The sequence below is a fragment of the Dendropsophus ebraccatus genome, chromosome 13 (genome assembly GCF_027789765.1).
Source record: "Dendropsophus ebraccatus isolate aDenEbr1 chromosome 13, aDenEbr1.pat, whole genome shotgun sequence".
In the NCBI taxonomy this organism is placed as follows: Eukaryota; Metazoa; Chordata; class Amphibia; order Anura; family Hylidae; genus Dendropsophus; species Dendropsophus ebraccatus.
In genome coordinates this window covers 8,607,550-8,626,239 of record NC_091466.1, presented here as the reverse complement: position 1 = coordinate 8,626,239, position 18,690 = coordinate 8,607,550, and the positions used below count along the sequence as shown (strand labels likewise).

Below are 18,690 nucleotides of genomic sequence, written 5' to 3'. Positions count from 1 at the left end.
TCACCCACAGTCTGCCTTAGCTACCCACAGTCACCCCCCAGTCTACTCCAGCCACCCCCAGTCTGCCCCAGCTACCCCCAGTCTGCCCCTGTCACCCCCCAGTCTGCTCCAGTCACCCACAGTCTGCCCCAGCTACCCCCAGTCAGCCCCTGTCACCCCCCAGTCTGCTCCAGTCACCCTCAGTCTGCCCCAGCTACCCCCAGTCACCCCCCCAGTCTGCTCCAGCCACCCTCCAGTCTGCCCCAGCCACCCCCCAGTCTGCCCCAGTCACCCTCAGTCTGCCCCAGCTACCCCCAGTCTGCTCCAGTCACCCCTCAGCTACCAAGGTTTCATGGGGCCCCATGACTCCTAGCTGCACCCCTGCCCCTCATCTGTTCCTTTACTACTACACCCCTCACCTATTCCTGTACTACTACTACAACCCTCATCCTTTTGTATTGTTCTGACTGTAAAGTTCTAACTGGAAAATTCTGGACCCCCCCCCCAAAAAAAAAAAAAAAAACTCTGGTGACAAGCCACACCCTGTAAACCACACCCACAAGAGGCCACACTCACCAAGACCACACCTACTATAAGCCACACCCCTTGTTGACAACGCTAAAGTGTCCCTGGAAACATTTTTCAAATGTTGGCAACTATGAAAATGCCAAGTCACATGAGTAAGCCAGCCAATGAATGTAGACGCTGTTCTTGCAATGCCAGCGTGCTTCTAGGCCCTCTAACACCCCCCTGCATACTCATTGGTCCAAAAAAGGGAAGGTGGAAAGAGAAACTAATTTTTACTGCGCATTTGGTCGAATGGTCAATAGAAAACAAGCATTTTGAATAGCGTAGTATTCCATCGAATACCTACATGATCGAGTACTACTCGCTCATCACTAATTATTACTATATGGTGACACAATGCACATTGTAACTACACAGAGGAACAGTGTGGCATCACTTTCTGGATGCACGAAAAGGCATTATTACTATATGGAGGCAGAGGGGGCATTATTACTATATGGAGGCACAGAGGGGCATTATTACTATATGGAGGCACAGGTCCTGTAGGGAGAATGTGGGTACAAGTATGTGGAAGCAGCCTATCCAGGGCTTCAGTGAAGTGGGAGCTAGGCCTGGCTCCAGCCCCAGTGGTGCTAATCAGGGCTGTTAGAGACACATGTACACAATTACTTGTAGAAAGACTTTTATTTTAAATAAAAAGTGAGATCTATAACCGTAAAATGTATAACCTTATCATTAGAACAAGCCATCGAGTCAGATGGGTGGTTGTCCGACTCCCAGTAACCCCACCAATCAGCTAATCGAAGGGGCCAGACACTCCAGCACGCACCATGTCCTATTCATTGGTTACCAGGTAGAGCTCCATTATCTTCATAGTATCTGTTCCTGGTTCTGCAGGATCACTGTATATCTGTCCCATTCATGTGAACAGAACTGAGGAAAAGCTGTACCTGACCCCAAATGTCTCAGTATGGCACCTCCATATACCCCCAAACGTCAGAGCTTTGAGTATATACAAACATTCATACACATAATCTGGTGATCAGCAGAGCGGATCAGAACCATCCTCGTTTTAACCATCGTAGTTTTCCATGGCGTCATCATACACTCTTCCTTGTCTATGTGCGGATTGTAAAGTCCTATTGGATCCTTTTCATCATGAAGTTGCCCATTGAGGATTCCGGCTTCCTTCTTAAGGCGTCACTGCTAGAAGATTTTTGAAGTTCATTCTGCAAGTAAAAAAAAAAAAAGAGAGAGAGAGAAAAGGATATTTGGACCAAAATTGGTTGTGATCTATGTGACACGCATCCATGATGATTGGTAGAGTTATATCTGATACCACCAAGGGGTAAGAAACCCTGAAATAAATCTGCACATGGCTCTGGTTCTGGTCTAGCTGAGAAGTCCATAATGGAGCTCCCGCACTCGCTGAATGTCATCTTCTCCCGGTTCCAGATACTTCACAACCTGGGCTTGACATATGGGTGGGATTTAGCCTGCCCAGCCAATCAGTGACTGCAGTGGTGTTCTGCCCCAGTCACTGAATGGCTGAATGGAGCATCCATCAGCCGGGTTGTGACGTAACCAGAGGGAAGTTCAGAAGACAGCCGTCGGGGTCCAGGAGCAGCCCGTAATGATTTTTTACTTCCTGGCTAGACTTCTCTTTTAATACCGTGGTACAGTTCTTATGAAAATAGCGCCCCCTTGAGGCTATTATATTAATTTTCTGCTAAAACATGTACCTGAGGTCCTCCAGGTTGGGTGACGTCATCATTTGTTCTCTAAGTAGACTGGTGTCTGTGATGTAGTTACGGTTCAGATCGAGGCGTCTCAGGTTCTTGCAGTTCTTCAGCAGTTCCAGTGATGAGACGTTTCCATCTGTCAGCCCAGTGCTCTGAAGACTGAGAGTTAAATACATTAGATAAGTTATACAACAGACGGGAGATTTTATTCAAGTCAATGTTAAAGCCCTAATATTTCAATTTTTTTGTATATATTTAAATGGTCAATGTCACTTCATGTCATGAGATTCCCTATGTGATTCTTAACATGACTCCTTACTCCAGAAAAGCAGATCTGAAGTCTTGACCACTAGGAGTCTCCCTTCTCTAAAATCTGCTGCTCACTGCTTGTTGTCAGGAGATTTCTGTCTCTAGTAACAGAAAAACTCAGGACAAAACTCAGGACATAGGGAGGTGGGGCTTAACATGTGCTATGTACTAAAAGGTGTGTATGTTCGGGATAGATACATTTTTTATAAATAGATTCTAAAAACGTATAAGGATAAGCAAGCAGACTAAGCAACAGATTAATTCATCTTTCATCCAATTGCTATGGATCCTGTTCATGAAGGAAGATCGGTAACTTTTCTAATACTTGTTTTATAGTGATGAATCTCCTCTTACTCCTTATCTAGATCACATGATTGTGTGGCAGATGATTCATTCTCATGTATTCCATGTATATTTGGCCTATATGACTCTTCTAGGAGACCATTGTCTTACTGTACTTTAGTATGGCTGTTATACTCACAGTAATTCCTCTATCCCGCAGCTCGGACTAGACAGAGCTCCCATCAGATCCCCAAAATGAGGACCTGCTAGGTTGTTATAAGACAAGTCCAGCTTCCTCAGGGACAGGTTATCCTGGATCGCCATTGCCAGTTGGGCACAAGCGTCGTCCGTCAGGCTGATATCCCTCAAACTGTAGGGGACATAAATAGGCGTGTTACACATTGTCGTATAGGATCATCTCTGCCACAATCGGAGCCCCATTATGCTCACATGGTATCTCACTCTTCACACTTACAGAATTTCTATGACCTGTAGTCACTGTTGGCGCATTCTGTTCTCCATCTAGTCCTTAAAGGGGTATTCCAGGAAAAAGTAACCTTTTCCCCTATCTACATAGGGGCAAAGTAGGAGCTCGCGTGGGGTCCGACCTCTGTACCCCTCGCCCATCTCCATATCAACCCCCTAGATTCTGTGTTATGAATAGAGTCGCGGGTACGGCACATGACGGAAAGAGCCGAGTACACCGGAAGGGAGATGTACTCGGCTCTTTCTGGCGGCTCCATTGGAATGAATAGAGCCATGGGTTCCTTGATGTACCTGGGGCTCTATTCATAACAGAAAAGCCAGGGGCCAATATAGAGATTGGCGGGGTGGGGGGGGGGGGGGACAGAGGTCAGTCCATGTCAGAAGTGGAGGTGATATTGTTTAGGGGGGGACCATGAGGTGCTGTAGGAGGACACCAGGAGGGCAGAAACATAAGAATAGTCCGTGAAAATGAGCTGAATACCCCTTAAAGGATATGTTCACACTGAGGAATCTGCAAGGAATTGAAGAGAAAAGATTTCTGCCTGAAAATCCTTGCCTATTCAGCTCTGGCAGAATATGAGCAGAATTCGAGCAGAATGCAAGCGGAATTCAACCCCCATTGACTTCTAAAGGATTCTCCTAGTGGACTCCGCCCAAAGAATGGACATGTCAATTATTTTGGCGGAACGCGAATCTGCGACAGAATTTTCCGGATAGAAATTCCGTCGTGTGAACGAATAAATAGAAAGCCCGTAAAACACAATATAAAATTACCCTGCTAATTTTTTTTTACGGGCAGAATTTCTCGTGTGAATTTGAACAGGGAGTCCACAAGAAATTCCGTACGTATTCCCTAGTGTGAACGTATCCTCACTCTATAGAAGTGTCCCTGTCGGTTGAAAAATCGTCGGACATATTTGACCCCCCCCCCCAACGTTAGAATAAGCCTGACTCTCCACAGGAGAAGGACTCATTCTTAAGATTGGGGGGGTCTACACACATCAAAGAAAATGTCAAATGTCAGGAACACTTTTATACAGTCATGGCCAAAAGTTTTGAGAATAATACAAATATTAATTTTTACAAAGTCTACTGCTTCAGTTTTTAAAATGGCAATTTGCATATACTCCAGAATGTTATAAAGAGGGATCAGCTTAACAGCAATTACTTGCAAAGTCAATATTTGCCTAGAAAATTAACTTTATCCCCCAAAACACATTTCAGCATCATTGCAGCCCTGCCTTAAAAGGACCAGCTAACATTGTTTCAGTGATTGCTCCATTAACACAGGTGTGGGTGTTGATGAGGACAGGGCTGGAGATCAATCTGTCATGATTAAGTAAGAATGACACCACTGGACACTTTAAAAGGAGGCTGGTGCTTGGCATCATTGTTTCTCTTCTGTTAACCATTGTTATCTCTAAAGAAACACGTGCAGACATCATTGCACTGCACAAAAATGGCCTAACAGGGAAGAGTACAGCAGCTAGAAAGATTGCACCTCAGTCAACAATCTATCGCATTATCAAGAACTTCAAGGAGAGAGGTTCCATTGTTGCCAAAAAGGCTCCAGGGCGCTAAAGAAAGACCAGCAAGCGCCAAGACCGTCTCTTAAAAGTGTTTCAGCTGTGGGATCGAGCTACAGCAGTGCAGAGCTTGCTCAGGAATGGCAGCAGGCAGGTGTGAGTGCATCTGCACTGTGCACTGTGAGGTGGAGACTCATGGAGCAAGGCCTGGTCTCAAGGAGGGCAGCAAAGAAGCCACTTCTCTCCAGAAAAACATCAGGGACAGACTGATATTCTGCAAAAGGTCCAGGGAGTGGACTGCTGAGGACTGGGGGAAAGTCATTTTCTCTGATGAATCCCCTGTCCGATTGTTTGGGACATATGGAAAACAGCTTATTCAGAGAAGACGAGGTGAGCGCTACCAACAGTCTTGTCTCATGCCAACTGTAACCGGCATCCTGAAACCATTCATGTGTGGGGTTGCTTCTCAGCCAAGGGAATCGGCTCTCTCACAGTCTTGCCTAAAAACACGGCCGTGAATAAAGAATGGGACCAGAATGTCCTCCAAGAGCAACTTCTCCCAACCGTCCAAGAGTAGTTTGGCCACCAACAATGCCTTTTCCAGCATGATGGAGCACCTTGCCGTAAAGCAAAGGTGATAACTAAATGGCTCAGGGAACAAAACATAGAGATTTTGGGTCCATGGCCTGGAAACTCCCCAGATCTTAATTCCATTGAGAACTTGTGGTCAATCATCAAGAGACGGGTGGACAAACAAAAACCAACAAATTCTGACAAAATGCAAGCATTGATTGTGCAAGAATGGACGGCTATCAGTCAGGATTTGGTCCAGAAGTTGATTGAGAGCAGCCATGGAGAATTGCAGAGGTCCTGAAGAAGAAGGCGCAACACTGCAAATATTATAGACTTGCTGCAGTAACTCATCTAACTGTCAGTATAAGCTTCTGTTACTCATAATATGATTGCAATTATATTTCTGTATGTGATAAAAACATCTGACAAACACATAAAACCAGAGGGCAGCAGATCATGTGAAAATATAATATTTGTGTCATTCTCAAAACTTGTGGCCATGACTGTAGAGTTAAAGGGGCATTCAGCTCTTTATAACCTTTTTATTTGCAGCTGTCCAGGTGGAATCCAAATGGACAGACGTTCCCATAATGCGTCTGACTTGTTAGACATGCATGACTTATATATCCCCATCCTATAAGGTGATCAGATATATACTCACATCAGCTCCTCTATCCTGAAGGAAGAGCTGGACAGAGCTTCCATTAACTCGGTGAAGAGAGGACCGACCATCTTACTCCCACACAGGTTAAGTTTCCGGAGTGATCGATTTACAGATATAGTAGATGCCAGCTGGATGCGGGACTGGTCTATCCGTGTGCCGTCACAGCTCAATCTGCATCTCAAGCACAGGGTCATTGTCACAGATACATATGCACTTTTTGAAAGAATTTTTTTTTTTTTTTTTTGTGAACTACACCTTTAAAAGCTCAAATAAGTGATAAAAATGTAATCTTGCCAGGCGGTAAACTTCATAGGTGGTCCAATACTTTCTACATTTTCTATTGGACAATTCAGCAAAACATAAGCCATGGTATAGGAAGACCCCTGTGTTCCCCAGTCCAGTTATCGGGGTTGTACTCACATCAGCTCCTCTAGCCGGCATGTTGGGCTCGATAAAGCTTTCATCAGTGCCGTAAAGTGAGACCCCTCCAGGCGATTATCGGACAGGTCAAGGCTCCTTAGGTTAGAGCTGTTACTTATTAGAGCGGCCAGCTGAGGACAAGAGCTGTCTGTCAGGTTACAGCGAGCCAAACTGTACAAGAAAGGAGATAAGATATCATGGATAATGTGGAAACAAGGCCTGTGTTATATGTCTGTCATTTATACGCCCTAGTCTGCCGTGACTTATTGATTTGCCTTCAAATAAATCAATTATTTAAACACAATAAATAAGATTTTTTTTTTTATATAGTTAATACATATACACCTATGAGTAAATGATTTACTTGTAGTACCACTCCTGACCACATGGTGTGCTATTACGAAAACAAATTAATCAGAAAACAGAGGACAGCATGGAGTAAAGCAATGCTATCAGGCTTTATTATTGAGGATATGAGAACACTTGCTGCCAGATTATACCTGACGACTAGTCTCAGTACTGGGGCGATGTATGATACCAAACTGGACAAACACCAGAATAAGACAGACTACTGCACTATAGTAAAATGCTCCTTATAGGTGCCAACGTTATGGCGGATAGATCTGTATGTACTCTATGGGATTACCTTAACCTACAGTATGATGTTATTACTACTATACAGTATGGGATAAGGATCCCCTTCAACACTCACAAACCCTCCATACACATACTCACATTATTTCCTCTATCCTACATGTCGGACTGGAGAGAGCTTCCATCAAGTCACCGAAATGAGGTCCCGACAAGTTGTTATATGACAGGTCGAGTTTCTTCAGGGACCGGTTATTACTTAAAGCAGAAGCCAAAGGAGGACAGCAATAGTGAGTGAGACTATTACTGCTCAAGCTGTGAAATAAAAGCATAAAACATATATGATGAACAATTAACAAAACTGAAATAATAATAATAATAAAAATAATATATATATATGTGTAGTGTCCCAGCACAGGAGTGCCACTACATCTTTATTGCACTTGGGCAAAGTAACTCACTCTAGATTAGATTTCTACAGTGGAATTTTAGTTAGGCCGTATAAAAGGGAGGTTAGTTCCTGGTAGGAGGGTCTTTCGTTAGTCAGGAGTGTTGGAGAGAGCAAGAGAGAGAGATTTTCATGCCGTTAACCACCCCTCAGAAGGAAAGGACGTTCTCTCAACATGACACAGGGCAGCGTACCTGAGCTAGGCACTGAGCCCAGTAGGACAAAGCTGCAGTTAGCCTACGTATCCTACTGTAACACACAGCTATTCTGGAAAATTCAGGAAGCCTGCTTAATCCAGCGCAGGGACCTGGGACCTTGTACTACACTAGGAGGACGGATACCCTTACACTATAGGGAATAAAGCGGTCAGATCACAAATATCTATACATGAGTACTAGTATCTTCTCTTCCCCGTCTGTTCTTCATACATTGGACAGGGACCTCAAGACGCTCCTCTACTTTCACTTCTGCAGTTACTACTTCTACGTCCTGCCTGCAGTTACTGAAGCCTTATTGTTGTATTACACTGAAAAGTTTAAGTAAACAGACGTTATTCTGGTTAAGCCACTGGATTATGTCTATTATTCCGCACCTACACACCAGGCTATACTTGGGTTATCCAAACCTGCAGAAGCAGTGTCTGTCTGGGTACTAATGCCACTCCAGGCTACCATGACAAGTTCCCAAAGGACCCACACCCACCGAGCTGCCACACCACCAAAGCTACCCCAGCATAGAGCACCGAACTGCTTCGCCACATATACTATATATAAGTTTTCTGTCAATTTATATGTTTTCAGGTTCCTTACCTACACCATCATAGCAAAGTCTGACCACAATGTTCCCTCTCCACAAAAGTATTTAGCCTACTGAGGCTTAAATCATGCCCTAATCCCTTCTTAGATCATATGGTCATGTAACCTGGAGACTGTAAGTCCTTTCCTTTTGCTGGACCCAGTCACGGTTTCCCCCATAGTCTCCCACTCTCTCACCATCATCTTGTTTCTGAGACACTGCAGCTGCATCCCCCTCCTCTCCCCACCACCATGTCCCCTGATTACTAGTTTATGCAGGATGATAGAGAAGGTGTCTGATCATTAACAGAGAGGCTGGAGAGAGGTAAGGAACCGCATGATGCCATATTCCATTCCCTGATACATAACACAGAAGGTCTGCTCCCCGACATGTGGACACCATAGCAGTATCTTATATCCATCAGGTCTGTAGTCCCCAATATGACTGTGAGGGTGGATAGTAACGTACCACAGCTCCTGGATCCTACAGTTTGGTTGACTTATTGCAGAACATATGAGGTCCACATCTCCATCCTTTAGGCTGTTGTCACGGAGGCTGTAATAGGGAAGAGAGCATTAGTCTAAGGGAAGAAAATGGCGGGAATATCACAGTACTATTGTAAACATTGGTGTAGGAACACTTCTAGGATTTGGGTTAAAATATGCCACTGCTATATATTTATTTATTTATTGAACACACAAAGGGTTTCTTAGCTTGTTAGCACTACTCCTAGCAGAATCCTGATGGTGACCAAAAATTAAAGGGATACTCTAGCAAAATAAAACTCTTTTTTTTTTTTCTTCAAATCAACTCGTTTCAGAAAGTTATACAAATTTGTAATTTACTTCTTTTAAAAAAATCTCCAGTCTTCCAGTACTCATCAGCTGCTGTATGTCCTGCAGGAAGTGGTGTGTTCTCTCAAGTCTGACACAGTGCTCTCTGCTGCCACCTCTGTCCATGTCAGGAACTGTCCAGAGCAGCAGCAAATCCCCATAGAAAACCTCTCCTGCTCTGGACAGTTCCTGACATGGACAGAGGTGGCAGCAGAGAGCACTGTGTTAGACTGGAGAGAATACACCACTTCCTGCAGGACATAAAGCAGCTGATAAGTACAGGAAGAATGGAGATTTTTAACTAGAAGTAAATTACAAATCTATATATACTTTCTGAAACCAGCTGATCTAAAAGAAAAGGATTTTCGCTGGAGTAGTTGGTGCAGCTAATATGATATAATGGTGCTCAGCTGAATATAAGTAGGGCCATTCAAGTTAACTTTTACAAAGAATGAATACAATGGCACTCACCGGTATAAGAGCCGGATGAAGTGGTGAACGGCCATGAGACGGCCATTGCTCTTATGCTGAATGTGACCAGGGCATACATTGAATTGCTTTGCAGAGTGTCCCTGCATTCATTCTCTGCGATAGGTATTCTTTACATATAGGGGGAGACTTATCATCCTTGCGCCCCTGGCGTACACTGGGGAGTAGACTCAGATTCTTACTTACTCCCTGGCGTATTTGCCAGCTGTATCCCCCTGCTCACCTGATGCTATTCAGTGTGGTTAGAGCCCCATCTAGTGGCTGCATTTAGTATTAAATCACTAAAAGGCATTATGGGTAGAGCAAAGCATTCTGGGCAGCCAGATCCGTCTTAAGCAGGAAGTTCCCCACAGTACATTATATTGCATCCTTCTGTATTGCTAAGTTCACTACCCTGGACCAGGGGCCAATTAACTTTACCACAGGCCCCGGGCTGTTCACCAAGCCTGCCCCCCCCCCACCCCACTGTAACTATGGTAACACTAGCGTGGTGTTCATAGTACAGGATAGATAATGTCATGATGCCCTGATGTGTGCAAAATTGTGGTAAAAAAGCAGCAATTTTTGGCAAATCATGGCAGAACTTTGGCCAGAAGACAATAGACTGAAAGTATAAGGGTATATTCACACGAACGGGCTCGCAGCGAGATTCTCGCTGCGAGCCCGGCAGGTCCTGGCAGTTCCCATACACTACATACTCTAAACGACCGCAGCGAGTATGTAATTCTGCCGCCCTTAACCCCTTCTGCTCCCGGCCTGCTCCCCCGCTGTAAGCAGCATACATTACCTGTCCTTGCTGCACGGGTCCGGCGTCCTGCTCTCCCGTCCAGCCAATTAGTGTGTTGCCCAGCCGCAGCCACTGATTGGCAGGACGCCGGACCCGTGCAGCAAGGACAGGTAAAGTATGCTTACAGCGGGGGAGCTGGCCGGGAGCAGAAGGGGTTAAGGGCGGCAGAATTACATACTCGCTGCGGTTGTTTAGACCGCAGCAAGTATGTAGTGTATGGGAACTGCCAGGACCTGCCCGTTCGTGTGAATATACTCTAAGTCTGTTTAGGTGGCCATGGGGCCCCCAGGAGCTTAGGGCCCCGGGCTAGCGCCCGAAAAGGACCTATTATAATCCGCTACTGCCCTGGACACAGTATATCTGGTAAGAGATATTTCTGTTGCTGTGATATTATGATATTATGAAAAGTTGTGATTAAGTGTAAATAAAAGCAGGGATTTTAAATCTCATATTTTATCCGCAATAGACCACGTATCAGATGATAAAAGTGAGACATTTTTCCAGGTTGTGAAAAAAAAAGTACTCATTTAGAATTTGATGGCAACAACGCATCTCAAAAATTGGGACGGGGCAACAAAAATCTAGACAAGAAAGAAAAGAGGAGAGCAAAGATGGGCCCAGGGGGTCACCAACCTACAAAAAATTGCGTCTAAAAAATTTCTGTCATATTTCAACATGATCCACAAATATCGCTGTCTTCTCTGAGCCAAAAATAGAGGCAACATGGAGAACCTGTTCTATGGTCAGATGAATCAGTATGTTACATTCTTTTTGGAAACCACGGACACCATGTAATGCGGTCTCAGAAGGAGAGATATCATCCAGCTTATATGAGAGCAGAGTTCTAGAGCCTGCACACATAGAGCCTATGGCATTGGCAGCTTACACCTGTGAAGGTACTATTAATGGTGAACATTATATATAAGCTTTAGGACAACCTATATAAGATCTCCAGAGAAGGCCTTGCATCATTTCAGCAACAAAATGCTAAACCACATACTTCAGCCATCACAACAACATAATGTTACGTCAAGGGAGGTTCAGTGAGCCCTGACTGGCTCTCAACCCAATATCCCTACCTGCTTGGCTTGCTGCCTTAGGAGGCAGCCCCCAACTGGTCAATGGTCCCTACACTACTATGTGCTGGGCCGTCAGAGGAGAGCAATCAACAGTCTGCATCATTACCAGGAGAGTACGAATAAGCCACCAATCACAATACAATACCGTAACCAATTACTCACTAGAGGTCAGAACCAGAGACGACAGCACAGTACAAAGTCAGAATCAAAAAAGGAATACCGTAACACTAACCGAGGTCATACACAGTCAGGCACCAAATCAGAAAAGAAGCCAGGGAGTCCAGGACCAATAGCAGAGGTCAAGATACACGGGGAGGCAAAACACAGTAAATGCTGGTGAAGTATCAGCAGACCAAAAACTATCACAAAAGAACACTGCAGAGACACCATTACGTGTCTCAATGTCCGTGAACTAGCCAGACCCTCCTCCGGGAAGGAACAACCAAACCAAGGAATGTTTCCAATCAAGGAAACCACCCAAGCAAGGTATCCATCCACAGACAGCTGTTTCGAGGTATTTGCCCCTCATCAGTGTAGAGTAGGTTTCTGGCATGCAAAAGGACGCTGGTTGACCTTAGGGAGATCAACCAGAACACCGCAGAGACACCATCACGTGTCTCGACGTCAGTGTATTCTAGAACATTGCTCCCTGGGAAATCAAATATGCAAAAGAACACTGCAGAGACACCTGGCTAGTTCACTGACGTCGAGACACGTGATGGTGTCTCTGCGGTGTTCTGGTTGGTCTCCCTGAGGTCAACCAGCATCCTTTTGCAAAAACTATCACAGGCACCAACATACAGGTCCAGGGAAGTTTAAATGGCGTATCCAGACACACACACACACCCCGCAGCTGATCGAAGCAGCCGCTGGCTCTGCTATTGGCCCATGTGACACATCTCCTGCCTGGAGAGGCTGTCTGCCTGTCACTCCAGGAGCTTCTAGTACAGGGGTAGGGAAACTTGGCTCTCCAGCTGTTGCAAAACTGCAACTCCCATCATGCCTGGACAGCCAAAGCTTTACCTCTGTCCTAGTAGAATATCTCTCTGGGTGTGGTTGCAAGCCTGGGGAATTCCCAGCTGCAGAGCGTTGCTCCTTGCTGGCTGGAATCTGACCAGGCAACTGAGTTCTGACACATGACTTCCCAGAAGAAGAACCCTGGCTCTGAACCGGCCTTGCTGCATTGTAGACCTGTCACCATTAGAAAAACATATGAAACAAAAGAATCTAGCATCTAGAATGGGACAACATTTTTCTCTCGAAATTCCAGCATTCGGTTTCCTCACTTCTCAGACCTTTACAGAGCACTATTTAAAGAAGAGGAGATGCTACACGACGGCAGACATGGCCTTGTCCCGACTTTTCGATATGTGTTGCTGCTTCTTTTCGTGACATAGTGAAGCATCTGATATGTGTTTGATGTTCTATTGAGAATAAAATGTGGGACTATGACATTTGCAAGTCATTGTATCTTGTATGATTTACATTTTTAGCCCAAGATTTTGGGAATTATGGCTGTAAGCATATTAGAAGTTAATGAAGCATAAAATCTGTTGATATCAGTTCCCCAAAAATTTCTAAGCAATGGCATGATACCCCAAAATTTGGAACATCCGATAAAAGAAATCTCTTTCATGGCCCCCATTACAGAAGTAGGAGAAGTTTATTTACCTGAGGTCCCGGATAGTATGAAGGGCTCGATAAAGTCTTTCTAATCCCTCTTTTTGAATGCCACACGATTCTAGATTGAGCCTCTCTGTCTCTATACAGGATTCTAGAATAAATGGAAACACGCTACAGTCTAAAGGCGTCAAAGGAACATAAGAAAAATCAAAACTTTTGTGTGATCCCAAAGATTCCAAAACAAGAGCCTTGTTTCGGGTCTCAAAAAGATAGATGAATGCGGCCATGAGCTTTCGATTATCTACTTTGTATTCATTCTCCTTCCAGGATTCGCGGATGGTCTTTAGAAGCCACTCGATTATCATTTTTGATGTTTCGGTAGACAACTCCCCCAAATAGTCCTTTAAAAAGGACCCGGTGGTTGTATCCGATAATCCACAAAGAAAACGAAGGAATATTTCACCACGATTATCATCGTAGAGTTGGCTTTGCTTAAGTGACTTCTCGAGTCTTTCTGGGTTATAGTCCATATAGTGAACCAAGGCAGCAAAGAACTCCTGAATAGTCAGATGTAGGAAGGAGAAAGTTGGAGGTTGGTCAGTTTCGATCATAAAACTTGATAGTAGTTGTGAAGAAGCGTCCACACTGAAAGATCTCAGATCTCGTTCATCGAAAATAATACTTTGATTCATAACTCCATATTCTGCCATCCATCCAATTGACTTCAGAAGATTTGTAGCGTCACTTTTGTGCAGGCTGTGATTCTCCAGAATGTTGGCAACGAATATCGCAAAGAGCTGGGTGACTGTTCTGGGTAATAATGACATTGGCTGATCACTACTTGGTTGGAAGCTCCTGGATAACACTGTACAGATGATCCAGCAGTAGGACGGGATGTAACAGAATGTGTACAATGTGTCATTCTCCTTTACATACTTAAATATGGTGTCAGAAATGCTCTTATTTTGGAAAAACCCTTCAAAGTATTGTTCCCTTTCCTTAGGAAAGAAGCCCATGATTTCCGAGACCCTTTGAAAAACACCCGTACCTATCGATGCCAGTCTACTTGGGCGACTGGTCATTAAGACATAGCAGCCTCGGAGGAGGGACTGTTTAACCAAACTAACTACTATCACACCAAGATTATCCACTTGTCTCACATTGTCCAGGAGTTTATTTGACCAGAAATCCATTTTGTGAATAGATTCATCCAAACCATCAAATATGAAGAGCAGTTCTTCTGGATTTTGTAAGATAGTTTCCAGATGATTCCTCAGATGAGGATATTCCTGAAGGATCATGTTCTCCAAACTGACCTTGCCAAGATGATTTAAGGTCCGGAATTTGAAGAAGAAGATAAAAGCAAATCTTTGATAATTTTTCCTCTTCAGCCAGTCATAGACAAACTTTTGCATTAGTGTGGTCTTCCCCACTCCCGGAACTCCCTTCACCATCACAGTATGTGGCACACACCCTATTTCGTGACACCATCGGAATAGCTTGTTGCCAACAATACGTTCCAATGCGGTTCTTTTTTCGTACATGTATTTCTCGTGTTTTATCCCGGCCAATATTAGCTCATTTTGAGGTTGTAGCTTTCTTTGATTACTAGATACAACAACAATGTTTATATAGCGCTCAGAAATGGGGAAGCTTTGTAGCTTCAGTGTGGACCCAGGGGGCTTGTGTTCTACCAAATACTGACTTTTCTTCCAGAGATGGTCCTTGTGGAGCATTTGGGTACCTGGAAAGATAGAGAAATAAATTAATGAGTCCAAGTAGGCCCATGAAAAAAAAAATCCAAAATATTTCCTCCATGGGAATAATACACAGCATGGCCATTGCTGTCATTGCTCACTGTTACCATATTGGGCTTTGTACACTTACCTTTTAGCTCTGAAGACAGTCGCGGACCTTCTTTGTCCAGAATGATCTGTTCTATGAGGTTATCGCCTACACAGAAGAAAGTTGTTGCATGAGGTTATCAGGATTGTTGCTGGGTATAAAGGTAAGCACGTTGTAGTGGCAGGTTTTATGTTAACGAGAGATAAGAGAATATCGATATACTGTAAGTGATATCTGCTTCGGGTAGTCCCTGCTCCTGCAGACTTTGTAGCCAGGCACACAATATACTGCACTCAAGCCTTACTCAACTGTTCATTCCCACAGCGATCCAGTGTAGAAGCTATGGTGGGTGCTTCAGTCTTAATGGAGTAGTATGGGCAGGGCCTCTTTAATAAGAAGGTTGCGGAAAGGGTGGGTGAAAAATATCATCTCTTTACCTCCCCGGCCCCGTTCAGGGACTGGAGCGGTGATCTGCCTGTGCCACTGAGTGACTGAGGGAGCGGCAACATCATGTCTTAAGTCCTGTCTCAGACCAGGAAGTGGCTGCACACCAGAGACCGGAGTGGAAAAATGCAGGCGGCAGTGCAGGAGCCAGGGAGGTAAGTGGATGTTATTTTTTTTCACCCACCTCTTCTCTGGGCATTCTGAAAAAAAGGGGTTCTGGCTGCGCTACCCCTTTAAATAACAACCACAACGTGACCACTTGCCCACCTCAGGCAGTGATCAGCCATTCCTGCAGTAAAAACATAGCAGAAGAAGGTGAAAACTGGGAGATTTTGGAATGATAGCCATGGTACTGTACTTGTACAGAGGTGTTGGATGGAGTTGCGGTCGGGGCTCTGTGTGGTCAGTCATGTTCCCCCTCCATGCCTCTATGGACCTTGCTGAGTTCATTGGGGCAGTCATGCTGGAACTAAAAGGTGCCAAACCCAAACTGTTCCCACAAAGCTGGAAGTGACAATTGTCCACAGTGTCTTGGTGCTGAAGCATTATGGTTTTCCTATACTGGAACTAAAGTGCCGGGGCTAAAACCTGGAAAACACCCCATAGTATTACCCACCTTCACCAAACTTTACAGCTAGCACAATGCCGTCAGACAGGCAGCATTGTCCAAACCCTGCCTCATTGATCATATACCAGATAGGGAAGCATCAACCCACAGAATATGTGTCTGCTGCTCCGGGGTCCTGCGGTGGTCACCTTACACCACTTTGATGCTTGGCATTGTGTTTGGTGACATAATGTTTGCATGCAGCTGCTCAGCCATGGAAACCAACGCCGTGAAACTCCTAGCGGGCTCAGATTTTCTGTTTATTTCATACTAGATAATGTAAGTCTTGTCTAGTGTAGTTATAGAGTCAGCTTATTGTTGGTAAATGTTCTGCACTACACTCAATGACCCTGAATACATGACGCTATTCGTTCATCAGTGTTTGTAAAGGCAGATTACATTGGTGGGTGCTTTCTCTTATAAACCTGTCACATTGGGCCTGAAGTTATTGACTATTATGTTTATGATACGAATATATAAATCTATTAACAAGAATAAAATAATAAGAATAACATAGTAATCAGTATTACCCGTCTGAAGGATTTCATCCAGTATTGTTATTAAATTGGGATCTGATCGTCCGGTCTCTACAGAAAAGAGACATTCCCAGAACGCTATGACACCGCTCCTTCCCTTATCAAATACATCTCTTATCAACTGCTCAGAAAACATAGAAGCACCCAGGTCATTCCTCATCTGTAAGCAAGACTGAATAAAAAAAAGTTATTAGCTTGTACATGCAGTAGGGGGCAGTATTATAGTAGTTATATTCCTGTATATAGGAGCAGTATTATAGTAGTTATATTCCTGTATATAGGAGCAGTATTATAGTAGTATATTCCTGTATATAGGAGCAGTATTATAGTAGTTATGGTTCAGGGAAGAAACAGAGTGCTGCACCTCACACCTATGGCTGATACTAGTGCCCCTAGGCTAAATAAAAAACACATCAGAATTTTGTGTATGAATTGATCAAGCCACACTGCCCCATGTACCTCGTGCCGGTATCTGATACACATGGGTCCCTACACTAAGTCCACACCGTGCCAGTCAGTGGCCTATACCCCGGAACGACGTTTCACGCCCACTCGACGCTTCTTCCTGCCGGGAAGGTCCTTCCCGGCAGGAAGAAGTGCCGAGTGGGCGTGAAACGTCGTTTCGGGGTATAAGCGCCCGCCATTCCATCTGTCCTCCCTCCACCATGGACTTTTGTCTATCGGATTAAAGACTTTTGCTTGGAACATCGGTGAGTGCCCCAGTCTCTCTCTTCTCCCGTTGTTACATTATAGTAGTTATATTTTTGTATATAGGAGCAGTATTATAGCAGTTATATTCCTGTATATAGGGGGCAGTATTATAGTAGTTATATTCTTGTATATAGGGGGCAGTATTGATAAAAAAGATGAAGCATGTTTCTTACCTTTGTGTCAACAGTTTTTCGAGACTCCAGTTTAGAATAAAAGTCATAGGTGTCCATGGACTCTACAATGAAGACTAACTCCTCTCTGAAATATTTGTACATCTTCCTCACCTTGTGATCTTCATACTGATAGAGCTTCTCTAAGAAATGTTTGACATCATCTGGAGAAAAGAATAAAATCACTAAAATTGCTGTTGAAATAGAAGATTTGCTAGAAGGGAAGAACCAATCCATCTCCCTTCTCCCATTCAGGTCATGCAGGTGTATGGAGGGTGGGGGCTGGGAGGTGCAGTACTGCTGCCATAGAAAGGAGTATGGGACTGACGGCGAGGTCAAGGATATGGAAAACATCACTTTTACTTGGAATTATTCTCACAGTAGATGCAAAGATAGATAGATACCGTATATAGGAGATAGATAGATAGATAGATAGATAGATAGATAGATAGATAGATAGATAGGAGATAGATAGATAGATAGATAGATAGATAGATAGATAGATGATACATAGATACTGAAGCTATATCACTTACCGTCCCTTACAACTCTTTCTGATAACGGATCCATCTTTTATATAAAAATTCACAAAACTCCAACCCGGGTCAGGCTATTGCCTTCATCTTCCTCGCAGTGGTAACATTAGCTCAATAGTACAAGTCAGCGACCTAGACCGGGAAATCTATAGCTACTACTTCAAGTATATACATGGTGTCATATGGTTGGTTGATGGACCCGCCCATGCTGGGGTCATGTAATGGACCTACATATACATTAATTGTTATTGTAATCCTCCCCTTATCTAGAAGATGGTGAGGGATCGCCTTTATCTCTGCACAAGGCTTATTTGAAGGGTTTTATTGTAGGCATGACTACCTTTATGGTTGCAGTTGAACTTTGATTTCCAGTTCTTATTATAGACTCACAGACCATGTACAGTGTCTGGTATCATTTATCTAATGGTGAAAAACCATAACCTTCTACACACATAGAATCAGCTCTATGTTCTCAGCCTGTATAATGGAGTCAAGGCCAATACTTCAAGGTCACCGATGAGTCCCATTCATTCTATACACATCCGCCATGCTCCTGGTCTGATGACAAAATAACACGAGACAACTTTCCAATGAATTAGTCAAGTTTTGTTTATTAATTTTCCTATATACATATATCTTGGTTACTGAACAACACAGTTGTGCCCTTGTTATTGGCTTGAAGGGGCC

General features: G+C 44.0%; 1 protein-coding gene across 1 annotated transcript; it reads right to left on the bottom strand.

Annotated features, from left to right (window-relative positions):
• Positions 1-1,227: 1,227 nt before the first annotated feature.
• On the bottom strand, positions 1,228-18,071 carry LOC138771446 (NACHT, LRR and PYD domains-containing protein 12-like). Its single transcript, XM_069951144.1, has 12 exons — positions 18,004-18,071; positions 17,471-17,631; positions 16,581-16,758; positions 15,042-15,107; positions 13,203-14,898; positions 8,812-8,898; positions 7,245-7,415; positions 6,510-6,680; positions 6,087-6,260; positions 3,040-3,210; positions 2,250-2,408; positions 1,228-1,736 (listed from the first exon to the last, which is right to left on the bottom strand). The coding sequence occupies exons 1-12, from the start codon at positions 18,035-18,037 to the stop codon at positions 1,700-1,702; spliced, it is 3,105 nt and encodes a 1,034-aa protein (XP_069807245.1). The 5' UTR covers positions 18,038-18,071; the 3' UTR covers positions 1,228-1,699.
• Positions 18,072-18,690: the final 619 nt, after the last annotated feature.